Source organism: Camelus ferus, chromosome 21 (genome assembly GCF_009834535.1).
Source record: "Camelus ferus isolate YT-003-E chromosome 21, BCGSAC_Cfer_1.0, whole genome shotgun sequence".
Lineage (NCBI taxonomy): Eukaryota > Metazoa > Chordata > Mammalia > Artiodactyla > Camelidae > Camelus > Camelus ferus.
The window spans coordinates 1,242,104-1,269,126 of NC_045716.1; the positions used below are offsets into that span (position 1 = coordinate 1,242,104).

At 45.7% G+C, this 27,023-nt stretch overlaps 1 protein-coding gene across 4 annotated transcripts in view; it reads left to right on the top strand.

Annotated features, from left to right (window-relative positions):
- Positions 1–27,023, top strand: part of COLGALT2 (collagen beta(1-O)galactosyltransferase 2) — a 123,487-nt gene that overhangs the window by 86,153 nt on the left and 10,311 nt on the right. For all 4 annotated transcript variants that reach the window (XM_032463551.1, XM_032463549.1, XM_032463550.1 and 1 more), the window contains 3 exons: positions 7,193–7,312; positions 17,292–17,368; positions 20,923–21,029. In XM_032463551.1, coding sequence (XP_032319442.1) covers positions 7,193–7,312; positions 17,292–17,368; positions 20,923–21,029 — 304 coding nt within the window. The remainder of the gene's footprint in view (positions 1–7,192; positions 7,313–17,291; positions 17,369–20,922; positions 21,030–27,023) is intronic.

Below are 27,023 nucleotides of genomic sequence, written 5' to 3' on the forward strand. Positions count from 1 at the left end.
GGCTGTGCTGCCAGCGTGCAAACACTGCAGATAACCAGCTCCTTTGCTTTGTGGATTTTATTTTAAAGCTCTCTTATGTAAGGAAACAGGTTTCCTGTTCAGGTAGTGTTAGAGGCAGTTAATTGTCTGGTCATCACACCAGCACTTTCTGGGTTGCTGTTCCTGTGATGGCCAGCGACACCAACGACCAAGGGCCAGGACCAGCCCTACCCAGGAGCCCACTCTCTCTTTTTTTTCTAAGTGGCTGGGGGACGGTGGCGATGGTGGCGGGAGCCCTGGACATGTGACACTGCTGCAGCGCTCTGTTCGTTACAGGAGTCCTTGTATTCACTGAAAAACTGTGACAGAGGCCAGAACAACCCTGGGAAAGACCCAGACTTAAAACAATGGAAGTTTATTTCTTCTCAAAAGGACTGGAGCTAGCAGAGTGGCCCTGCTCCATGGAGGTCTCAGACAGCCGGGCCCCCCCTCTGCTGCTGCTCCGCCCTCCAGGAGGTGTCTCCCTCAATCATGTGGCCCAGAATGTCTCATCGGCGTGGAAGCATTCCAGCCACTGAGTGAAGACCAGAGAGGGGCGGGCGCTGTCCCGCCCTTCAGGGGCTATGGTCCTGAGGATGACCACACCACTTCCGTGCATAGCCCATTAGCCACACTGAGTCACAGGGCAGCACCTCGTGGAAAGGGAGGCTCCGAATGTTGTCTGTATCCTACTCAGTCCAGAGCCCCAGTTCTTTCTCTTGAAGAAGGACAGATTTGGGGAGGCACCCAGCAGTCTTGGTCAGTCCCCATGGGAAGAAAGGCCAAGCCAGGCTTGACTCCTTCATGAACCGTTGTAGGCTTTTTGAGGACAAGTCGGTGGGAAAGACAGGAAGGATGCAATGCCCTGAAGGAGTTCAGCGTGCGGGTCCACGACATTCCTAAAGCAGAGCTTTATTCTCAAGATCACTCAGGCCTCCCTGACAAAAGTCAGGTCCCACGACCAATGAGCCAGAAATGTGCCATTTCACCACGAGTGAAAGTGAGTTTAGAAACCAGGCAGATGGTGTGTAAACCCACGTGGCCATGTAAGTCGGGGGGAATGGCATGATGTCAGGACCCCAGGCGGCTGAGGTAGGGTGCCGGCAGCTGAGAATGTTAATACAAACCCGAGCCACGGCTCATGCATCAGGCCATCCTGGAAGCCACAGGGGTCCCCCTCATCCACTGCAGATTTGATAGGAACGAGGATATTTGGTGAAAATGTGGAAGGCTGATTATCTTCCCTTGGCTGCTAGAGCCATTTAGAGCCTTTGGCCAAGTGTAGGCATTTTTTAGGCCTGTGTCAGGGCAAAAGTGAGCTTTTTATCCTCATGTGGACGGGAAGTTCTCATGACAGTCCTTGTGTCATTACGAATGGTGATTGCTGGTTTCCACTTGGCCTGTGATTGGCTCTGACTCCTCCAGGATGGGAAGCAGACGCAGGGCCTTCCCAGCCCTTCAGGTTGTGCCAGTCCCTTTGCTTAAGAGCTTAAGTAAGGATGTTCCAAGAAAGTGAGCTATTAACAATTACAGTAATGATCCTCACCTAACAAAGGCCTCCTTGGTAGCCATGGCACAAGGCATTATTGTGACCCAGGCACTAAATTATTATGATATATTTTTTTAAACCAAAAATTAGATTTGGGGCTGGAAGAGTGACATGGGCTGCATAGGAACTTTTCAGCTCTGCCCCTTGTGTGGCCTGTTCTCTGGGACTTCATCTTGGTCGGTCACATTCCCATAGCCTTCCCGGGACGTTGAAAGCAGGTGCGGAGGCCACGAGCTGCTTGGTGATTCCGCTGGGGAGAGAGAGGAGAGGCAGGAAAGAAAGGAGAGAGGCTCAGCCTTCCAGGCTTCCCTGTGTGCCTGGCGCTGTGGTAGCTCTGGGATGGTGGGGGAGGAGATGTGTACAGGTGGGAAGGCAGGCCACAGATACAAGCGGTGAGAGCTGAGGGTCAGATTACTGGTACAGACTATGAACGGGGTGGGAGGCAGGGCAGGAAAGAGTGACTGCCATTTAGGGGGGTGTCAGCGCTTTGCTGACAGTCGGTGGTCCTAGGGTAGCTCTTTTACTCATCCTGAAGTATTTTTAACCTTTTTTGGGGGGGAAAGGTAATTAGGTTTCTCTCTTGCTTGCTTTCTTTTTGAATGAAGCTAGATTTATTTAGAGAGGTACATACTGTGTAGAGCGTAGGCTGTTTCAGAAGGCAAGAGAAAGGCCCCGAGGTGTGGGGATTGGATGCTCAGGTTAAAGTAAAAGTGAATACACCCCCCTCGACAGAGCTGGTGGGCACGGTGTTGCCAGTTTTTACGGGCTCGGTAGCTTCACACGCCAGCAAATGGGAGGACCATTCCAGCGCCGCTGGGGAAGGGGCTGGGGTTCCTAGGACTCGGGCCACCGCCCACTCTTTGACCTTTCATGGTCAGCCTTGGGACTGCCATGGCGCCTGTGGGCATGTTATTTGTCATGCTGATATGTTACAGTGAGCGCATAATGAAGCTCAAGGTCTCCCAGAAGTCAAATCTCCTGCCATCTGGAGCCTCAAGGCCTCCTGGGGGTCAAATCTCCCACCATCCTGGTGTTAACTGCTGGCATTCCATGAGTGGCTGTGTCCTGCCCGCTTCCCGCCTGCTGGAGGCTTCACGGTCAGATTCTTCTTGTAACATTTACTGCTTCTCTCTGTGGATATATAAAAATGATTGGGCTCCTAAGAGAACATTTAATTCATTCTCCTGACTTTAAGCAGTATAATTTTTTAAGGTTTTTTTTTTTTTTTGAAGGGGGTAGGTAATGAGGTTAATTTATTTCTTTATTTTTAGAGGAGGTACTGGGGATTGAACCTAGAACCCTGTGCATGCTGAGCATGTGCTCTACCACTTGAGCTACACTCTCCCCCTTGAAGTATTTTGAGAAGAGACTCAAATGAGCCTGGGAGTCCTGGGCAGCCCATGGAGTGTTTCCCAGGCTCTTCCCCTCTTAGGTCCAAAACAAAGCACTTCCATTCTCTCTTTAAAAGAGTCTTAATGAAGGATGATGTATATTCTTTTGGTCCCACTCTTGTGAAGCTCCCTAGCTAGGTATCAGCCTTTGGAGCATCATTTTTTTTTATGTCCGAAAGAAAATAAAGTGTCCCCATGTCCCAGGCAGGACCACCTAAGCTTGATCCTTAATGGCTCACCTCTGACTCCAGGCATTGCCACGTGTGGGTGATGAGAGAGAGCAGCAATCCGAGGGTGCCGGCGTGCTGGGCAAGGCTGCCCATCTAGCCCAGCAAGCGAGCCCAGGGGGCATGGGCGAGTCTCTGGCTGTCATGAGGCCAGGGTCAGGAGTCCACTTCCCACTGTGGCCAGTGATCTGGGCCCTGTATTGTGGCCACAGTAACCGTCTCTGGCACCAGCCAGTCATCTTCCAGATATCTTCCAGATGTGAGACAAAAGAGGCTGGAGATGTGGGTGACGGGCAGGCAGACCTGCCTCCTGCACATCACTGGGAGTAATCAAAAGTGACTTCCGTGTTCAGGGATGGCGATCAGAGTGATTGCCGGTCCTGAGACGTGGCTTCCAGATTCTGGGTGGATAGAAGGATTCTTGGCATTGGCCCTTTAGGGACAGGGCTTTGGCACTAATGACTTACTGGGTGACCTTGGGCAAATCACAGCCTCTCGGCGTCTGAGTTTCCATCACCAGAAATAAAGGTAGGCGTATCAGTCTGCAGTGTTAAGGTGCCATGTGTGTGCAAGAAAATGTTTGCTATCTTCATAAGAGAAGTACAAGCCTTCAGGCCTTTCTCTTTCAAAGAGAAAATTGTTTGTGCCAGAAGTAGCTTTCACGGAGACTACCAGATTCCTTCACAGATTTTACTTAATTATTAACACATTTCCTTTTAAAATTTTTTAATCAAATTATTGAGGCACATAGTTGAGACAGTCCAAATAGCCCCCACTGTTTATTGTAAAACCCCCTGCACGTCACCCTCCTGTGCCAGTTCCCTGGTCTGGAAGACCAGAGCTTTGATCTCCAGATGACGACACAGGTGTAGCAGTCACATCCACGTTTCCAAACAGCACGCTTTGCGACGCTCCTTCTCGATACCCTGGTTTTACTTTGGGCCTCGCCTTTTGACTCCACTACAGAAGACGAGGAGTTGGCTCTCTGTCCGCCCTCTGGCCCCTCCACACAGATGCATTCTTCCCAGCACCCTGTCCTCTTGATGGAGTTGCATGGTAATTGAAGACAGATCGATGGTCAGTGTTTTTGTTGTCATAATCAAGTGACCCCAATTCCAATTAAAGACTATGGTTAGTTTTCCTTTCATATCTAATTTAGTGATTGCCTTTTTTTATTTGCTTAGTTTTATTATTACTAACACAGTCCAAAGCTGATCCCCAGTTGCCTAAAGTGCCTCTTGGAAAGGCCCGATTTAGCAAATAAATGTTCTTTGTGCCTGTGTGTGAAGGCGTCTCTCTGGGAGCCTCCTAATCTCTCTGTCTGAGAGGTGCCAGCACTGGGGACCTGGGGCTCCTCCTCTTCCCTTCTGCAATGACTCTCCTGTTCGCTGTGTTCCACACCTTCCCTGTCTGATTGTTTGTTTTGTAACCCCCACCCTCTCCTTTCCTCCCGCTTACTCCTCTTTCTTCTCCTTCCCCCACATCATCCAGTCACCGTCTGAGGAAGTGTGATAGGAAGTAAATATTTATGATCTTGCGTGTCTGAAAATGCCTTTCTTGTCCCCTCACATTTGACGGATAGCTTGGCTAGGTCTCATCTCCCTTTTACTGAAGCTTTGGAAAGTTGATTGGTAAAATGATTTGCCTAATTAGGGTAGAGAGGCAACCTAAACATTAAATCACTTTCCTTCTGTTTCCTGAACTCATCACGACCTTGCAGGAGGGTACATTTTGGTTTGAAGTTTCTCAGAAGCATTCGTGTGGGCACACAGGAGAGTTAGTGAGTTCACCTGGGGAAGGCAAGAGCGGTGACAGTGTTTGCAGGACCAGCCCTGACGGGAGCCAGATTTGGTAAAGGAGAGGACAAAGGTTCTTTTCTTTGTTTGTTCTTCTCCGTTAATGCCATGAGACAGCTCCACCCGATTTGGAAGGTGATGCAGCTGACTGGAGGAAATGTCATCTACGCAAAATAGAGAAGTCACCTTGCAGGCGATTCTCGGTCTGGAAGGCATGGGCGATTGTAGAAATTAACACAGCAGAAGCTTGGGCACGTGGACCAGGGCATGGCAGGCTCTTCCCGTTACCTCAGCACGCTTTTCCCTAGTCACGCCCACCAGCCGCTGGACGTCTCTGAGCCCCTCTGGATTCCAGTATCGCTAGCTACCTGGTTGAAGACACATGCTGTCGAATTCATGGAGTTAGCCAGTGGGGGCTGTGAGGACAAGCGTTGAAAACGAGGGCTGTGATATGTCTCTGGCATTATCATACTGCAAGTTCTTTTTACTTTTTTATTTTTTATTTTAACTGAAGTGTAGTCAATTTACAATGTTGTGTTAATTTCTGGTGTGCAGCATAGTGCTTCATTTATACATACATACATATATAATACTCCCTTTCATATTCTTTTTCATTATAGGTCATTGTAAGATATTGAATATTTCCCTGGCTGTACAGTAGGACCTTGTTTATTTATATGTAGTCATTATTATCTGCAATTCCCAATTGCCAATATATCCCTCTACACCCTCTTTCCCCCCTTGTAATTGTAAGTTTATTTTCTATGTCTGTGAGTCTGTCTCTGTTTTGTAAATAAGTTCATTTGCATCCTTTTTTGGTTTTTTTTTTTTTTTAAGATTCCACATGTAAGTCATATCATATGGTATTTTTCTTTCTCTTTCTGGCTTACTTCACTTTATATGATGATCTCTAGATCCATCCATGTTGCTGCATATGACATTATTTTATTCTTTTTTATGACTGAGTAGTATTCCATTGTATATATATATCACATTTTCTTTATCCAGTCATCTGTCGACGGACATTTAGGTTGTTTCCATATCTTGGCTATTGTAAATAGTGCTGCTATGAACACTGGGGTGTGTGTATCCTTTTGAATTAGAATTTCCTCCAGATATATGCCCAGGAGTGGGATTGCTGGATCATATGGTAACTCTGTTTTTACTTTTTTAAGGAATCCCCACACTATTTTCCATAAAGGCTGAACCAATTTATATTCCCATCAACAGTGGAGGGTTCCCTTTTCTCTACACCCTCTCCCGCATTTATCATTTGTGGAGTTTTGAATGATGGCCATTCTGACTGGTGTAAGATGATACCTCGTTGTAGTTTTGATTTGCATTTCTCTGATAATTACGAAATTGAGCATTTTTTTTTTCCTGTGCCTGTCGACCATCTGTATGCCTTCATTGGAGAAATGTTTGTTTAGGTCTTCTGCCCATTTTTTGATTGGGTTGTTTGTTTTATGGTTATTGAGTTGTATGAGCTGTTTGTATATTGTGGAAATTAAGCCCCTGTCATTCACATCGTTTGCAAATATTTTCTCCCATTCCATAGGTTGTCTTTTCATGTGGGTTCTTAACTGGACTTGAAATGCAGGCTCTTTTTTGGTCCCTTTCTGACTCTGTTATCAAAATTTCATGTCTATTGGTTGACTCCAAAGCCATGCTTGCTAACAGAAGAAATAAAGCCATGGAGAATCATGGAAAATTTTAAATTTCCTCTGTTTTTTATTTTTTGTTCTACATGTGACTAGAGTTAGCTTTAATAATAATCTGTCGGCCTTACAGGATTTTCCTGTTTGTTTTCACATCCAGCGTGGCTGCTGTCCCTCACTCTCTGTTTCCCGTGGGTGGATTGCAGTGCTCCATTCTGTTCTCGGAGCAGGAATTCCTGGCCTCCTTTTTGATCCTTTCAGGCCTTTAGTGTTCGTGCCACGAGGATGCTTTTTCTTCAGAGAGGAAAAAAATCAATTTCCTCTAAGCTGAAGAATGGCCCAAGATTTTTCTTTGCCCCCAGTGCTATGTTATACTTTCTTAATAAAGGAGCATTTTTGAGGTCTACAGACAGTGCCTGAAACAACTACTTGTTCAATTTCTGTGCCAAGCTCAGCTTCGGCCCCAGGCCAGTCTCTTTTTCCTTGGTTGTCATTATAAACTAAGAAATGTGTTCTCTGACTGGCCAGTTTTGTCCCTCTCTTGTGTCCTCAGGCATCCAGATGTATCTCTGTAACAGAGAGCACTACGGCTACCTGCCCATACCCCTGAAGCCCCATCAGACCCTGCAGGAGGACGTCGAGAACTTCGTCCACGTGCAGACAGAAGCAATGAGTGAGTGACCCAGGAGCCCGGGGATGGCTCTTGGTCCGTTGCCACGGTGCCCACACCAGCCTCTGCTCCCCTCTCCCAGGCCTGGAGCCTCATAGCCGTCAGGCTGCCTTGGCTGAAACACATTTGTTCACTTGTTCATTCACTCTTAAACTTTCCCTGTGTGAAGTATGAATGTGACAAAGTCTTTGCCCCCAGGGGGCTTCCCGAGCAGGTGGAGAGCTGGGTATGCAGTAAATACATTTCACATAATGACATAAGGGCTCTAATGGTGTTTTGTGGTCTGGATTTAAACTCTGACTTTGTTGCTTTCTAATTATATGGCTTTAGGCAAGTAATCTGACCTCCTTAGTTGTGAAATGAAGATTAAAACATGTAGTGTTTGGGGGCAAATTCTCCATGAGATGTATATAAAACGTCTACTACCAAAAATGATCATTCTGACTTCAATTTAGTAATAGCTTATGATGTAACACATAACATGATAGACATTTTTGTACTTTGTCTCAGTCATCCTTACAACTACTCAGTGAAAGGGGTTTTATTATCCTCACATTAAAGATGAAGAAATTGGGGTGTAGAGGGTTTAAGTGTCCTGCTCTAGACCATTCTGCTAAGTAAATGACACATTTATTTGTCAACTGGGATTTGAACCACTCTTGCTCTCTCCAAAGCTCAGGTTCTTAAACACTGTTGTTCTTGCCTCTGGGTCTGGCATGATGCCAGGATTGGTAAATGCTCAATAATCAGGGCACAAATTATTATGTCTAATTATTATGTCCAGTGTGCCTGGTGCCTAAAGGAGAGAGTGACCAGGCTACTCTGCTAGGGGAGGATCTTGGGAGTGTCCACCCAGGGGAGGGAAGGTTTGCACTGAACTGTCACGCAGCATCTGAGAAATTCTGTTATTCATCACTGGAGCAAGGCTGTGCGTACATGGCCAGTGGGGGTCACTGGGGAGGTACAGTGAGAAGTGAGGTTGGGAAGTCGACAGGAACCCAGTTAGAAGGACCTCTAATGTATAAGAAAGTGTTTGCATTGTTCCTGAAAGGAAGGGAGCTTTTTAAGAGATTTTAGCAGAGAAATATCAGGTTGAAACCTGGTGATAAGGGAAGTACGACCGGGGCAGGGTGGGGCAGTGGGCGCTGGGCTCAGGCCAGAGGGACCATTTTGGACATTGTGTGGTAAACTAGGTGAAAGACGGTGAGGATCTGAGCTGGGGCAGGGGCGGTGGGAATGGAGATGAAACTTATGACATAGACTTGAAAAGACTTAGCCAAGGGTTTTGGATGCGCAGAAGGGAAGCAGAGGGAAACTTCTAAGTTCTGACTTGAGCGTCTGGAATGACTATAGAAACATTAAGTGTGTGTAGATTTAAGAAGATATTTGCAAAGAAAAATTATGACTTCATTTTTAGACTCACTGAGTTGCCCATAAAAACACCAATTTCCTGTTCCCCACTCCCAGACAATAAATTCCTCGTTCATGTTAGTCTCAAGATGTAACCCGTTACCTGCCACCTAGTAGGCACCCAGTAAATATTTGTCAAATAACTGAATGAATGAGTTCAGGTGCAGATGCCCGGTGAGTAGGTGGAGAGATGAATCTGGAACTTAAGTGCTATCAAGCCTCAAGATACGAGGCTGAGATTCACCAGCAGAGTAATGTGATAACCCAGAATTCCAAAGAAAACAGGAGCATGCGGTGTGGGGAAAGCTCAAGTAAGATAAGGACTGAAAAAGAGTCCATGGGTGTTTTTTCAGCTAATGCCCATGACAAGAATGGTTTCAGAAAAGGCTGACTCAGAAATTCAAAGTGTTTGAGAAATAATGAAAAAGCAAGGACATAGAGAGAAAGCAGAATTTTTTGTTTTTGTTTTTTAAAGAAATGGAGTTGGGACCAGAAGATAAGAAAGACAGCAATGATTATAAAGATTCGTCGGAAGATCCCTTTAAATGTGAAGCTCTCCTACTGTATTTACATAGGATTCTGTTGATAAAACGTCAGGCGGCCCAGTGCGCAGGGGCGCATCAGGGTGACGAGCCAGGTCCATCCGCCCATCCGTCGACTCTCCCGCGGATGGGGAGCGAAGCACTCCTGACAGCGCAGCCTTCGCTGCTGATGCGCTTGACCGTTTACAAGCCGCTCGGTCTCTCCTAGTCTGAGTGTCCTTGGGTTTGAAAAGAGAAACAAGAAATCAGTTCTGTTCTCTATGTGTAAGGAGAACAACTGAGATAATGGGGGAAGGAACAGTGCTTGGGGGGGAAGTGAGGGCTGAATAGCAGCTGGTTCATTGTGATAGTATTTCTAGAACCAGCCCTTAGGAGTTCTTCTGTGAGTGTCTTCAATAGATACTGCCTCTGCCTCTTGTCTGTGTTCTAGACCCTAGAGGACAAGGGCAGTGTCTTATTGCCTTCTATCCCAAACACCTAGCACAGTACATGATACTTGCTGGGTAACGAACAAATATTTGCTGAGTGCATGACCAGACAAGTGAATGAGAGAATAAGTAAGTGAATAAAAACTGTACTGCAAAGAGCAGTGAACTTGAAGCCAGGATAATGGACTTGAACTCAGGCTCTGTCATGCACGAAGGGAGACTCAACCTCTCAGAGCTTTAGTTCCTTTATCTGTGGAGTGAGGATTGTAAACGAAAAATACTGCAAACCATGTCAGTAAACAAAGAATGCTGAAGCCATCAAGTCATCAGTGCCCTCCCCCCGCCCCAGTAATGACAAGCCTGCAGCCTGGCCTCTGCAGCCACTCACAGTGGTGCCCTCTGAGGGACTCAGAATAAGAAAGGACAGGATACCGGCCCTAGATAGCTAGATGCTTGTCAAAGGAATGAATTCAGTGAGCCCAAAGTTTGCTCCCTCCCATACATAGAGAAGCGCTAAATTCTTTAACTTGAGATGCCTGGTTTTCTTCAGTTAACAAGTAATCTTTTAATGTTCAGACTACCTGGTCTTTGTTGTAAAACTCCCATATATCCTGGCTCCTCCTCTCCCTCTTCGGAGCAGTCCTTCAGAGCGATCCGAGAGGCTGTCATCCTGGTCTCCAGTCCTCAGAAATGTCCACCGAGTAAATCATAACTCTCAACTTCTAGGTGGTGCATTTGTTTTAGTCGACAGGATAATAAGACTGATCTTTGCAGAGTTGGGAGGAGCAAATAAAATAATGCACATCAACTTCATGGACGAGTGAGGTGTTGCTGTTATTAGGACTCCCCGTTAACGCTTGGTAATGTGTTTCCCCTTATAAACCCTGCTCCGTGGCTGTCAGTCTTGACTCCCAGTAGACGTCAGCCCAGAGGCTGCCCAGAGCCTTGCCTTCTCTTCTTTTCCCCCTTAGAACTGACGGCATAGAAAGTTCCCTGTGCACAGAAGCACACACACTGTCAACATCGGTGCTAGTGATCACAGACACGCACAGCACTCCGTGCTGGGGCGGGGTGGGGTCCTCACCGGGGCTGAGCCTGTGACCCACAGCTGTCATTGCTGATCCCCTGTACGTCTCAACTCTGGTACGAGGCCCTTTGGATAATCACATTTTATTTAATTCTTGTATTTACCTTCCCTAGTTATTATTTTGTTAAAATTTCAGATTGTGAATTTTAAAAGACAGAACATCACTGGGATAAAGAAGGTAATTGAAAATAAACCTTTGAGGGTAAGAACACAGGAACATAGACTGGAGGCCTGTGTAGGATTAATAAAAGGCTGGTGATGTTGGAACCGTATCTGTCAAGCATCTCAGGAAGGATGAGCTAGATGTTAAAAGCCCTTTGCCAGCATCTGGAGCCCAGTGGGCAGTTAATAAATGGCTGCGAATAGACTGTACAGTTGAAGCATTAGAGGAGGCATCATATTCCTGTACAAACGCTGGATGCTCACCTACACTGTAGGGGGTCACCCTGTGAGGGTGCTGGCGATTCAAAACATTTACAACCAATTCTTTGCTGGGTGTTGACACTTAACTGAGGAGACACGTCAGATTTTAAAAAAGACCCAGTGATGCAGTATAGTGCGTTGTGAAAGGAGCAGATACAAGGGCAGTAGGGATTTGGGATAAGGAGAGATTGCCGTGGGCTGGTGCAATCTAGGAGAGCCTGGTGGTTCTTAAACTGGGCTTTGATAGAAGTGTGGCGTTTAAACAAAAGGAATGACATGGTGAGCGAGTGATAGGCAGAAGAAACAGACTGAGCAAAGACGTTGTTCAAAAAGCATTATCACACTGGAAGAGAGTTGGCTTTGAGAAGTAGAAGGCAGTCAAGGCTGAGGGTTGGAGTGGCCTGGGTATTGTGGTCCTTGAATACCCAGCTAAAGCATCATGCCCACCCTAGAAGCAGTAAGGATGCTTTAGAAGAGAGATTCAGGCTAGAAGTAGTTATTAAGCACATGCTATGTTCCATGGATGGTTCAGTTGCTAGGGATACAGCAGGCAACAAAACCAGCAGCATCTCTGCCAAGAAAGGTGTATTCCAACACAATATGTCAAGGAAGCCGCCACATGAATATTTGGGGGAAACAGTGTTTCAAGCAGGAAGCACACACATGCAAAGGCTCTTAGGAAAGAGCCTGCGGTACTCCAGGAGCCAAAGGCCAAAAGGAGATGGGGTCACGGAGAAAGAAGTTTTCATTTTTCAGATCATGCAAAACCTTGCAGCCACTGTAAGGAATCTGGATTTTATTCTGAGAGTAGTGGGATTCCGTGTGAGAGGAGGGAGGGACGATGGTAGGAGATGACTCATGCATTCAGGTAAATCGCTCAGACTGTGTTGTGGATACTAGGGTGCAGGGACCAGTGCATCTCTCCTGGTGAGAGATGATGGTGGTTGGAATGCAAACTGTAGCAGAGAGGTGATGAGAAGCAGGTGGATTTGGAATCGATCTTGGACTAGAGCCAACAGGACTTACAAACAGGACCTGGATGCAGCCCATGAAGGAAAGCAAAGAACCCAGGCTGACTCCAGGATTTTGGCCTAGTATACCATTTAATGAAATGAGAAGGGCTTTATAGGAAAAGAGTTGAGGAAGGAAGTTTCGGTCATGCGAGCTTAAGATTTTTCTTAGACATCTGAGTGGAGAAGTTAGGAGATAGTTGGGTAGATGAATCTGGAGTTCAGGGAAGAGACTCCAGTTGGAAACAGATCCTCAAGAGTCATCAGCATTAAGAGGATATTTGAAGCCATGGAACAGTGTGAACTTGTTTAGTAGAAGAACATAGAAAAAGAAGAGGAGAGGCTGGAGGACTGATCCCTGGGGGAGACAGACAGCCAGAAAGCCTGAAGGAAAAACTGGGAAGCGTTTCAAGAAGGAGCCAGATGCTGCAAAGTCAAGTACAATGAAGAAAGGGAACTGATCATTGGTTCTCTCGAGATAGCGATCTGTGATGACCTTGACAAGAACCACTTCAGTGCCATGATGGCGACAAAGTCCACTGGAGGGGGCTGAAGGGAGGGTAATGGGGACATGAGAAAGTGGAATCTCGTGGGCATGGAGACTAGCGTAGTGGCTGTAAGAGAGTGAGAGGTCGAGAGAGGTGGTTTGGTTTTGTTTCATTTTGTTTTGTTTTTTATGTTGTTTGTTTTTTTTAAGATAGGATTTTAGCATGTTTGTATGCTAATGAGAAAAAGCCAATATACAATGAGAATTTAATGATGTAGAAAGGAAAGTAAATTTAGTCTGAAGTCCTTGAGAAAAACACGTTCTAGATAGAACAGGGTTGCTGTAGCAGGTGGGAAGGCAGAATGTGTAGGGACGGATGCAGCTGGGCTTGTAGACTTGAGATGGAAGGAGAAGGTAGGCCTAATTTGGCTTTAAACATTTTCTCTATGATGTATGTAGTCGAATCAGCAGATCAAGAGAGATGCTGAAGATGTCAGGAGAGAGGAAACGACATAAAACAGATCTCTCAGAGAATGGGAAAGCAGATTTACTGTTGCATCATTTGGCAATATCGAGTGCCATTCTGACATCTGTGGTTGTCGTTTTGAAGTGATCCAGTCAACATGATGGTGTGAATTTCTCACACATTGTTCCAAGTTTGGAGTTTTACCAAGCAAGATCAATGGAAGGGAATTTAAGAGTCTTTCCAAGGGATGTTTTGAGTGCTAGACCATGAAATCTAGGTTGGCTGCTAATGGAAGTGAGGACAAGAAGGTTGTGACGGTTGCAGATATGGTAATGGGTCACTGAAAGAATGTTTGTTGGTGCTAAAGTTGAGGACCTAGAAGCCAGGTTGGTGGATGGATCACCATGTGGATGCTGAGGTTTCAAAGAATGATGGTGGAGACAGTGAGATTGTGAGCCAGAGGATTAGGAGGTAGAGGATGCTAAAATATGGTTCAAAGCTGGAGGTTTTGAAGGATGAAAGAGAAAACAGTTTGGAGTGAGTTGAAGGAGATGAGAAAAAGCAGCTTCCACTCTGCTGCAAAGGAGGCAGTGTCTTCTAAGGAAAGCCGAGTTTTAGTCAAAATAAAAAGACGAAGAGATATTCAGAAATAGTGAAGGGACTGAAAATATCAGAGAGTTTATGACTTTCAGACTGGAGTTTCCAGAGGGCAGAGTGGAAGACTTTGGGTGTGGTGGAGATGGGATAAAACCACATCGATGGCTAACAATTTTAGAAGCACTCTGCCCATTGCATCACATGTCCTTACTCACTTAATACATTAGGAGCTGTACAGAAAGTTTGGGAATGTGCATCCGGTACAGAAAATTTGAGCACGACTAACAGGAGGTTAGCTCTTGCAAAGGTGATAGGAGTGAGTGAGTTATGAGGCACGGGGAGACTGGTCGTGAAATCAGAGCACGAGGCAGTGGGAAATCTTAGGTGCCTGTTCCCAATGTTGACATGTTTTGAGGCAAGAGAATGTCACGGAAGGGTTGTTAGGAATACTGGATCTGAAGGCAGAAGGTCCAAAACCGAGTTCCAGGTCTACCAGTCACTCACCCTTTGACCTTGGACAAGACTACCTCTGGGTTGACCTCAATTTCCACATTTATAAAAACAAATAATACCCTCCTCCTCCCAAAAAATACAAGTGAGGAAAAAGCGATGTGGTGATTATGAAACCACTTAGCACATTGTAATGCACTTAGGGGCCAAGCGTGACTGTCATGGCGGAGAGCAGAGCTGTGTCTGAGGGACAAGATTATTTTGGCAACAGTACGCAAAATGAGTGACAGTGAGGCGAGACCAAGAGCATGTGAGTGTCTGAGAAACAGTCGAACAGCCCAGGCATGGTGAGTGAGGACTGCGCAAGGGTGTGACTGCAGCCATGGAAGAAATCCAGGAAAAGCTATAGAGAAGTGATGATTTGGTCCAAGCACAATCTCTCAAATACCTTCCCAGGCGTGGCTGGGCTGGTCCATTGTATGCTGGGTGGTGTGTGCTCCAGTGTAGACCGCAGAAGGAGCGACAGGTGGTGGTTGCCCAGGAACAAGGACTTAGCTAACCGAGCTGCTATGAGCCCAGCCCAGTTGCCCAAGGCCAACTTGATGCCAGTGGCTACCAAAGAACAACTCTGGGGACAGGGTAGAGTGGGGGTTGCGGGTTCAGTGCAGGAGTCAGATGTGGGCTCAGATGTCAGCTCTCTCAGCTCTGTGACCTTGGGCAAGATATCTAAGCCTTTGTTTCCTTATGAAACAGTGACACTAGACCCACCCCATAGTGCACGTTGTGAAGATTAAATAAATGTGATGACGTATGACAAGAGTGTAGCCCAGAGTTCAGTAATACGTTCTCTCTACCAGGAACTATTATTATTCCGAGGTCTCGAAACTATCCAGGAGCCAACGAAGCACATCTCAGTTGGTGGAACAGTGAGGGACGTGGATAGGGAGGGATTCAGTGAGGGACTGGATTAATTATGAATGACGGAGTCAGGAATGGCTGCAGACAGAAGCTGGCATGTACCTCACCTTCAAGTCTGATGTCAGCCAGGGCATCCCTTCTCCCCACATAGTGAGCTTTTCAGGTCGAACTCATGGAATTTCTTGTTTTCCCTATGACTCAGCTCTACCTGCAGTGACAAAACCCACGCCTGAGGCTCATGTTTCTGCTCAGTGGTGGTTTTCAGGAGCCAGGCGCTTGTGGCTTCTGGGGATACTTGCCCTGTGAACGCAAGGACTGCCCGTGTTTCATGGGAGCAAAGTGGTTAAAAGTTGTAGGAGTTGTGGCTGAAATGTTACAGCCAGGCAGTCCATGAGAGTGCCAAGTGGAGACCAGTAGGGCGGAAAGGGTAACCCCAAATACATACCCCCGCCCCAAGTCCAGGGCCCAACCAGGGAGAACTAGACAGCTCCTCAAACAACACGAACAGGAAGGAGTTTGTATGTTGTGTTTTTTACTTGTAAAAACCTAACCCTGTACGTGGTGGCCCTGCAGTCAACATTTGTTGATTTTAAAAGAAATTAATGGAGTGGGGTGGAGCAGAGAGGACCAAAATATTCCGGGCTGCTAATAGAAACAGAAACACACACACTGTGTATTCACAGAAATGTGACGGTGAGGGTCGGGTTTGATAGAAGACCAACTCTCATGTTTGGCTTAGGGAACCTTTTCCACCACCTTGTACAGTTTCACATCGTTTGATCATAAGTCAAACTGGACGTCATGGTTTGTCTTTAACCCCCCCAGTGAAGGGTAAGGTAAATCAATGATATTCTTTGGACAGTATCTCAGTCAGGATGGGCGAAGTTTTGCTGGGATACCGAACAGCACTGAAATCTCGCCGGCTTCATACAGCCATGGCCCCTGTCTTGCTGTGCAAGTTCTGCGGTGGTCCTGGTGTCTTTCCCGGACAGCCGCCCTCCACATGCTGGCAGGCACCCTCAAGTTTGTGACTTTTCCATATCAACACAGGCTGCTAAGATCATTGTGGTGGGGCTGGGGCGGGGGTGGGAGGAGGGTTTGGAGATATGAATGGCAGCAACTCATGTGGCCATGACCACCCTCCAGGATGAAAAAGCATCTCTCTCTCACGTGCCTGAAATAGAGAGGAATGGATATCGGTGATTGGTGAACAGGAGCAATGGCCATCAGCGATCGTTTTTCAGTTACCAGCTCGCACTTAAAATTTTCCTTGCATTACGTCTTTAAGGCAAACCAAAGGGGCACTTTGAGTTTGTGCAATACGAAAAGTCTTCAAGACCTTCTCAGGTTCTTTCCTCAACATTGCTTCTAACCTTTAGAATACAGAGTTTCTAACGAAAGCTTTTTCAGAGTATCAAATACATAAAACTTTTACTACTTGAGACATGACACACCTCTGGAAACTTGCCTGTTTCCCTGTACCGAGTTCTGGGATATGGGCTGGCCCTCGGAGGTGAGTTCACGTTAAAATAAAGGACCTTTAGCTCAACCTGCTTGGATGGGATAAAAACTAGTCCCAGAGTTTGACAACTTTAAATGTATAGGGGGAAGAAAGCATTCTTCAGGAAAAAAAAAAATCTTGCCTGTTTTTTAGCTCTTGCCTCGTGGGCCACGGTGAGTACGAGCTAGGAGTCATTAAATGTTTACTTAATTTACTGTGGTTAGTGCTTTGCCTGTTGGTCTAGTTTAAATTTTATAGCCCTCTAAGAGATACACTTCTACTATCCTGAGTTTACACGCAAAGAAACAAGCTCAGAGACGTCACCAGCTGTTCCAGACCTTCACAGACCAAAGTCTGGACCCAGATCATCTGACTCCAGAGCCCTTCATCACGGCCCTGAACCACCTCCTAAATGCTCCTAAAACAGGTCTTAAGGGAAATAAGAGCAAACAGTGCAATCTGCATATAAACAAGTGCCCTCAGCACCAGCGCCGCCCCCACCAGGGCTCTCGTGCCGCCTCTGAGCCCTGGGACACTGCGGAGCGGCTGGCTGCCCCTGCCTGGGCACCCGGGTTGTGTTCTTAGAGGCAGGCGTGCGGGTGGCGTGCTGTTCTCCGCGCCTTTCACTAACAAAGCACTCTCTGTGTTTCTCGTGTCTTCCAGTTGACGGTCCTCCCATGGAACCTTCCCAGTTTGTCTCAGTGGTCCCTAAATATCCAGACAAGATGGGATTTGATGAGGTAGGAAAGGCGTGTGTGTGTGTGTGTGTGTGTGTGTGTGTGTGCGCGCGCGCGCACACGTGCACCTGTGCCCAGGCGACGGCACGTTTCCCTGTCTGTATCGGAACATGAGCCCGAGCCCACATCTGAGAGCCAGCCAGACTGGCCCGGCTGCCGAAGAGACACCGAGGTCTTGGAAAAGGGCCTCAGTTTTTGTTGTACCTTAGTCTACTTATGTTAAAAAAAAAAAAAGGAGCATCATGGTAAACGTGAGTTAATCATCGAGTCAGAAAGCAGCTACTATTTAGTTATGAAGGTGAATTTGATATTTTCTAGGAGCAGATATTACCGTATTTTATGAACCTTTTTAAATCAAGATTCAAGGGTAGGGTAGAGCAGATACGTGTTTTAGGTATTGGTCCTCTTAACTTTATTCTGGGTAGATAAAAACCATTCCGGAACACTCTGCTTTATTTTCTCTCTGCTGTTTTCCCACGGGAAAAGGTTGGAGGGCAGGGTTTAGAGGACAAAGAAATAGAGAAAAAAGAAACGTTCTTAAATTTCCCCTTTCAGCAGACCAGAACTTTATAATAGTGCTCTGTTATATTTATTATTGGGCCATACTTATTATTGTTTCAATTGTGTAAAGGATGAAGCAGAAACGGAAAGAGATGCTTGTCTTAGTAACATCCACAGCAGATCTTGGCAGGGCCAGAACTGTGACTTCCAGTCACTGAATCCTCCACGGGTCCCTCATGTCACATCGGTGCTGATCAGTGTTCCGGAACTTGGTGGTCCAGAGACCAGGACAGTGCCTCAGGAATATGCAAACTGAGGTAGAACTTCTCAGGGGATTCTGAGTATGTTCTAGACCAAGCTTTATGCCCTGTGCTCATTGCCACTGCTTAGCTGAAATCAAATGCCTTGTTTATCGCCCTGTGCCATGTTGTTTATCTCTCCAAAGTACAATCCTCTTAAACTGCTCCTGGACCTGGGAATTGGGATTTCTTCTATAAAATTTATTTACAGGCAGACTTCAGGAATGGAAAAGACGATTTCATGATTATTAAGTGGAAAAGAGTTAGCAGCTATTAATGCTATTTCCACAGAGGGCAGAATGAGAAGAGATGATTTCAAGTGTAGTCAGGAGGAATTAGACTAAAGTGAAAATAGTTTTAAAAACCATTAGGGCTGCAGAAGCATTGCCCCCCTGCCACACGCTGAACCAGGCTCCACGTATCACCGCAGCTCCCCTTCCCTGTGGCTCTCACCAGCTCTCAGGACTCGAGGTAAAAGGACCCAGGGGTCTTTCCATATATTCATTTTTCCTCTTAGCACACATTCTGATGAGGATCAAACCAAAGCACATGAAATGGGACAAAAGCGGGATCTTCTTGCTCTGGTTGTCCCCTGGGTTGTGAGTGGAGGGACCTGGTCCTTCTTAGAAGCCTTCTGGGAGAGGCCAGCTCTGTGAAGGATGGAGACGTGAGGACTCCTCTCCTGAGTCCTGGCCATCACCTCTCCATCTGGAACAGAGGTAGGAGAGTGGGAAAAGGGATTTTCAGGGACCTTTGCAACCTTCCCTGTCCTCCGTGACCTTGCTGGTGGTGTCTGGGCTGCATTTGGCTCTGTGACTTTTTCTCTGTTTGCCATTCACTAAGTATGAGCAGAGCCGTCTGTGTTTTTCCTTCACGGCTATGGTTTTTATTGCACATGTCCCGGGCAGGAACCCCGGACAGGATTATTATTTACTAAAGTCTTCCCAGACTAGAGGTCTTGGGTCTGAGGGGACTTTGTGCTGTATTTCTCTTATTTTGGGGGGTCTTGTTTTGTTTTCTGTTTGTTCTCCCAGAGTGACCGCAGGGAGCTCGGTGTGTACACATGAGGAAGTGCCCGTTCCTGTCCAGAGCCAGAAAACCAGGAGGTGGAACGTGGCCCAGCCCAGTATGATTCTGAATAGGAATAAAATGAAATATAAATGAAAATAGCTCATTAAGTTATAAAATCCCAAGTAACAAGGCAAACAGAGTCACCACAGAAATCGTTTTTTAAAAAACAATTGCCTTAGCAGGGAGGGTACAGCTCAAGTGGTAGAGCGCGTGCTTACGTACACAGGTCCTGGGTGCAACCCCCAGTGCCTCCTCTAAAAATAAAATAAGTAAGCAAACCTAATTACCAACCCCCCCAAATAAAATAAAATTTTAAAAGTTTTTTAAAAGTTTAAAAAATAATAATAATTACTTAGTTGGTAAACAGTGGAAGTAATGAAATCATGATGTACCCAATGTGCTTTGCTCTGATTCAGATGAGAGAGGAGACACTCCTCCGTCAGTGTCTTGGCCCAGAGCTGCGTCAAGGACTGGACAGGAGTGAGAATATTTTGTAAGGAAGGGTTGAAATTTTAGTTAGCATAGCTTTTGATCCAGTAAAACATGTAACACCTTGATGACTACATTCAGGTTGACCATGTGAACCACAGCTTAACCTCCAGCAGGGTCTGAACTCCAGCCTGGTTATAAGACATAATTTCTTCTTTATTCTAGACGTAGCATAAAGCAAACGTTATCACTAAACCATATGTTACGGATGTTTCAGTGCTAGTCGGTATTTCCTGCTAGCAGCTGAAATCTCTCTCTCTTGAAGGACTAGTTTAATATTCAGGGTGAGTTTATTACTGCTTGTAGAAAAGGACTTCATTAAAACACACAGTTAGCTATAATACTGTTCATGAAGCTTTGGGTACTTCTGTGGCTCCTTAAGTCAGGCTAGCCTCATTATCTGTGACTCTGTAGTTACAGGGAAGTTATATGTGTGTTCAGTGCAGCCATCGGGAATTCAGGTTTTAAGGTGAGGGGCTTCACGTGGCCCCAGCCTTCATGAGGGATAGTCTGAATGCACATTTTGGGGGACTTCATGGAGCGGTACGTGTCCTCTCTATAAGGTTACCCCCACATCCACGTGATGTGGAAGTTATGCCTTTTACCAAAGAGTTATCCCCAAGGGTAGGGCTCTTTGCTTCTTTTAGAAAAATTCTAAGGGAGTTGAAGATCCCTGGCAAAGAAGCTACTAAAATTGAGACCTTGATAATTCAGTTTGGAACCTTTGGAAATAGGAATTTGCTGAGACTAGGTTTTTCTTATTCTTTGAATGACTTTAAATTTTTCTACAGTGGATATAAATTATAAAGAATAGCTAACATTTAGTACCCATGTGATAAGACTTATATTATCTCAGGTTTATGGCTGAGGAAACTGAAGCATAGGAAATGGTCCAGAGCAAACACTTAGTGAACAACGGGTTGTAAACTTAGGTCCGCTGATAAATCTAACCACTTGCCAGGCTGCCTCTTACCCCTTAGTCTCATGTGTTTTGGGTTTAATTCACCTTTGGCTTCCTGAAGAGTAGCTTTTTGACCTGAAATGAAATATAAGCGAATTTTCATCACAGCTTTCCCTACCTTTTCCATTCCTTATCCTAACTACAACTTTGTTCCTTACATTTACTTTACTTTTCAAACAGCCTGAAATGAGACTTGAATAATCTGTGTTTCTCTTCCTGTTCAATTCCTGAGTTAGATTTTCATGATAAACCTCAAGCGGAGGAAGGACAGGCGGGACCGGATGTTACGCACGCTGTACGAGCAGGAGATTGAGGTCAAGATTGTCGAGGCTGTGGATGGAAAGTGAGTTGGTTTTTATTTTCCCTCTCGACTCCTTGCAGTTGTGATTGGAGTGGGGAAGCATCTCTCTGACAGAGATTTAGTCCTGATGGGAGGAATCTGCCGTCACTGCGAGACAGGCATGGTTTTACAGTGCAGCCTGCTTTGGGAAAAACTTTGACTGACAGTAGCTTGTACGTGTTCATTTCACTGAGTAGAGCTGAAATCTACTCACCATCCAGTGCTCTCTGGTGTTCACTGCACTGAAGGCTCATCCTGGACGTGGTTTTCCACTCTCTGGGTGTTCTTGCTGTGGCTGTGGTGGTTTCCAGCCCTGTGTTGGACAGAATGCGTTCAGAGTTGCATTCAGAGCCTGATTTAGAGCAAAAATGTCTAAACCTTGGGCCACCTGAAGAAAATAAATGGAAAAACTGCATAATGGTCTGTGTGTCCTGTTGCATGAGATGCTTGCCACAGTCTGCCCGGGCCAATCACTTCTCCCAGGAACGTGGCAGGAAAGTCACATAGGGTACCTGGTTGGATTCCTTCAGGGGTTTTTGTTATTGCTTTATTGTTTTGTTTTGATTTGCTTTGCCCTTTTAGTTGACACTCTTATTTCAAAGCATGGAGATTTGCAAAATCTACAGTTCATGTTCTGTGTCAGTTTGGAATGTGAATGGCTCTAAGGAGTATGGCTAGAAGCTGTTGTGAAAGTTTTTACGACTCCTTTAGAGTCTCTCCCCAGAGTTTCTTAAAGTGTAGCCTGGACACCAATGTCAGATGTCCCCAGGGTCTGGTTAAGAGGGCATCTTGAGTTGGGAATCTGCATTTAAGAAGTTCAAGGTGATTCTTGGGTAAGGTTGTCATATAAAGTACAGGACACTCGTTAAATTTGTCCCAAACATTGCACAGGGCTTACTCATACTAAAAAATTATTGTCTATCTGAAATAGAAATTTGACTGGACAGTCTATGTTTTACTTGCTATATCTGGCAGCACTATTCTTGGATGCAGTAGAGTTTACTGGTTCTGTGGGCTGTCTTGTCACTTTCATGATGGTGTCCACTGAAACACAAAAGTGGTTTTTTTATTTTGAAGTATAGTTGATTTACAATATTGTATTGATTTCAGTTGTGCAGCAAAGTGATTCGGTTTTATATAGATTTTTTTTTCAGATTCTTTTCCATAATAAGTTATTACAAGATACTGAATATATTCCCTGTGCTGTACAGTAAATCCTTGTTGTTTATCTGTTTTATGTACAGTAGTGTGTATCTGTTAACCCCACACTCCTAAGTTACCCCTGCCCCCTTCCCCCTCTGGTAACCATCAGTTTGTTTTCTGTGTCTGTCAGTCTGTTTATGTTTTGTAAGTAAGTTCATTTGTGCCATTTTTTTTTAAGATTCCATGTGTAAGTGATATCATATGATGTTTGTCTGTCTTTGACTTAACTTGGTACGATAATCTCTAGGTCCATCCATGTTGCTGCAAATGGCAATAGTTCATTCTTTTTATGGCTAAGTAGTATTCTCTATATATATATATATATATATACCATCTTCTTTATCCATTCATTTGTTGATGGACACCATAAGCTTTTTAAAACTAGAGATGAATCATATTCTCTACCTCCATAAGACTGTCCTGTTACTTCTTTTTTTTTTTTAGTTTTTATTTTATTTCATTTATATTTATTTATTTTTGTCTTTTATACAGGTTTTAAAGGTTACTTCCCATTTACAGTTCTGACAAAATGTTGGCTCTATTCTCCGTGTTGTACACTCCATCCTTGAGCCTGTCTTACACCCAGTGGTCTGTGCCTCTCACTCCCCCCCATATATATATATATATATATATACATACACACATATATTTATATATGCCATGTTGTCTTTATGCAGCCATCTGTTGATAGACATTTAGGTTGATTCCATGTCTTGGCTATTGTAAATAATGCTGCTATGAACATTGGGATGCATGTATCTTTTCGAATTAGTGTTTTGGGTTTTTTGTGTGTTCTTTTTGGATATATATCCAGGAGTGGAATTGCTGAGTCATATAGTAGTTCTATTTTTATGTTTTTGAGAAACTTCCGTACTGTTTTCCATAGTGGCCTGCACCAATTTACATTCCCACCAACAGTGTACAAATGTTCCCTTTTCTTCACATCCTCGCCAACATTTGTTATTTGTGTTCTTTTTGATGATCTCCACTCTGACAGGTGTGAGGTGATATCTCATCGTGGTTTTGATTTGCATTTCACTGATGATTAGCAATGTTGAACATTGTTTCATGTGCCTGGTGGCCATCTGTATTTTCTCTTTTGGAAAAATCTCTATTCAGCTCTCCTTCCCTTTTTAATTGGGTTGTTTGTTTTCTTGATGTTGAGTTGTAATAGCTGTTTATATATGTTGGATATTAATTCCTTATCAGTCATATCATTTGCAAATATTTTCTCCCATTCAACAGGTTGTCTTTTCATTTTGTTGATGGTTTCCTTTACTGTGCAAAAGCTTTCCACTTTCATGATGGTATCCAGTGAAACACAAAAGGTTTTAATTTGATGAAGTCCAATTTATATTTTTGTTGTTGCTTATGCTTTTGGTGTCATATCTGAGAATCCATTGCCAAATACAAAGGCACAGAGACTTACTTCTATGTTTTTTCTAAGAATTTTATAGTTTTATCTCATACATATATCTTACACATTAGATCTTTGATACATTTTAAGTTTTCTATATAGTATGAGGTAGGGGTCCAAATTCACTCTTTTGCACATGGTTATCTAGTTGTCCCTGCATCATTTGTTAAAAAGACGATTCTTTCCTTTATTGAATTGTCTTGGCAACCTTGTGAAAAATCAGTTGACTACAAATGTAATGGTTTATTGCTGGATTTTCGATTCTGTTCCATTGATGTCTATGCCAATCCTTATGCTTCACACTAGCTTCTTACATAAGGAGTCCTTCAACTTTGTTATTCTTTTCCAAGATCATTTAGGCTATTTTAGGTCCCTTGCATTTCCATAGTGAATTTTGGCATTGGGTTACCACTTTCCACAAAGAAAAAGACAGTTAGGATATTAAATAAGAAATGCATCAAATCTGTAGATCAACTGAGGGGAGTTCTTCTGTCTTAATAATATAAAGTCTTCTGATTCATGGCCATGGGATATCTTTACATTTGTTTATATCTTTTATAATTCTTTGAATAATATTTTATAGTTTTCAGTGTTCAGTGTGCAAGTGTTGCATTCATGTTGTTAATTTTATTCTTAAGTATTTTATTCTTTTTGATGCTGTGAATTATTTCCTTAATTTCATTTTTAGATTATAAATTGATAAGTGCATAAAAATACAATTGATTTTTGTATGTTGAGCTTGTATCCTACAACCTTGCTGAACTCATTTATCAGTTCTAATATTGTGGTGGCTGTGCATGTGTGTGCGTTTTGTGTGTGTGTGTTCAGGCCATTCAAGATGGCTGTTCGTCTGCTCTCTCTACATCTGCTTGACCAGTCTCTGCTTCACTCACGTGACGATCTAATCCTTGTAACTATAGGGCTTGATCAGTCACTGCCTACGTGCTTGCCCCGCCCCAGCAGCTGGCTTCCCTGGTGACTGACGAGCCAACGTGATGTTAATTCCCCCTATAGATGATAGCCTTCTCCCAGAGTAGTGAGGATTGCTGCCATGTCCTGCCTGTTTGCTGCACACAGTGGGGTGTTGCTCTGGGACCACTTGCTTCAGGCTTGTAAGGTTCCCCCCCGTCCAATAAACCACTAATGACTCCAGGCTCTTCCTTCAGTCTCCAGGCTGGGCAGTTAGACGGCTCGAGGCCTGCAGGGTGCAGCCCATCAATGTTGAGCCAGCCAGGAGGGTGAGGAAGCTCCCCGTGAGTGCCCAGACGTTGGGAAATACGGACCGGGAAGGAGAAGCTGCAGGGGTGATCCTGAGGTGGCCGTCTGCTAGCATGTGGGGCTCCGTAGCTGCAGTCCTTGATGATTGGGGCTGTTAAGAGAGCCCAGGTGTTCATGGCCTGTCCAAATTGCAGCCCCAAGGTGTGATACCCCACCAAGAGCACTGGTGAAGAAGAGGAGGAAGATTGGGAAAAAGTCATAGATGTCCCTGTCCCACAGGGTACAGATGAATGGCTCCCTCTCCCAGATTGGAGGCAGCTGACCACCAGGAGAGATGGCTTCCTTTGCCATTATACTGATGATATCCTGTTAGCCTCAGAGTCTCATTCCAGTTTAAAAGTAGCAGCCCCATGCCCGTGGCTCATCTGACTGCACAGGGCTGGCTGGTGAATACTGACAAAATGCAAGGACCTGGATTTTGTAATGTGTTCCAGCCCCAAGCAATTAGACACAGCCTTTAGGGATATTAATTCAGGGACAGGCTTGTTAATTGGATGTGGCCAATTACCCAGAAGGGTTTGGCCACAGAAAAATAATAAGAGTACCCCTGGGCTCTGGTCCCAGCTCTGGAAGCGGGCAGAGCAACGATATGGTGTGATGGGACAACAGCTGTGTGCAGTCTGTGATGTGTTACAGCAGGTGAGAGACACTACAGGCCGCTCAGCAGAGTCGTCGAGCAAAGCAGAAGACCGCCATCTGGGGTCTAGAACAGCTGTGCAGGAAATACAGGACCCCCATGGACAGAGAGAGCAAACGAGGAACCCACTTTACCGGCCACAAAGTTCAGAAATGGGTCTATAAAAATGGCACGCACCGGCATTTCCACCTGCCCAATAATCCCACTGCTCGCTGGCTAACTGAAAGGATGAATGGGTGGACTGTCTAAACCGCAGCTGAGACGGGAAGCCCGCTCTCTCAGTGTGTGGACCAGGAGGCGGACTGTAGCCCTACGAGCTGTAACTGAACACCCCGGGAGCAGTCGTCCCAGTGCCTGTGCCATGTTAACCCACAGGCAGCTGGTCGACACCATCCAAGTTCAACTGGTGACCACCCAAGGACATTGCCAGCTATCAGTCAGGACAGTAACTCACTGTTGGCCTTGTCTCAGGATCTACCCCCAGGGGGCACACATTGTAAAATGGCCCGGGGCCTGGCAGGGTAAGGCCCTGGTGCTCAGAGTTTGCCACCACGTGCGGAATAGGATTTAAGAGGGGCTTAGAGATTTCACCTGTCTTCTGCCTGGCCCCGCTGCATGGCCCCACTGAAGCCTGTGAAGGCAATCCATCAGGGCCCCGACTGGGGAAAGGCGCCATTACACTAGCCTCGGAGTCGTATCACCTCTCCAGTGTTAGGTGCCTGCCGTGGGGGCCGAGGGTGGAGCAGGGGCCTGACCCTCAGGCCAGGACAGGAACCGCGGCGGGGTGGTACGTCTCAGGGTGTGGTGCTGCTCGCGTTTTGCTTGATGGTCACGCCCTCCCCCGTACTGTGCCTATCAGGACATCTCACATCCCCTCTCCAGCCTGAGTAGGGGTGTCTGTTCGCAGACTGGGCAACAGTGGTGGCCCCGCTGTGCAATGAGTCTGATTGCTGGGTCTGCAGCGAGATGCCGTGGACAGCTGGCCCGGCCAGCGTGACCACGCAGGGATGACTGAAGGCTCCCACCTTCTCTGTCCCCCATGCCAAGTACCCGGCTTCCTCTTGATCCTCTTTAGCTGCTGGTGTCTGTCTTGCCTTTGTGGTACTCGGTTACAGTGCACTTCTACACACCTGACCCCAGGGAGATCGTGGAAGAGGGGTGACCATGGCCAGGATCCTAAGGAACAGGCAGAGTATGTAGGGGTGGAGTGTGTGGTCAGGCCATTCAAGATGGCTGTCCTCTTGCTCTCTGCTCATCCTCTGCTCGACCAGACCCCGCTTCACTCACATGACTTATCCAACCCTCGTAATTATAGGGCTTAATCACTCACGGCCTACGTGCTTGCCCCGCCCCAGCCACTGGTTTCCCTGGTAACTGATGGGCCAACCTGATGTCAATTGCTCCTGTAAATTGTGGCCTCCTGCTCCCTGAGAGGCGAAGGTTGCTGCCATGTCCTGCCCGC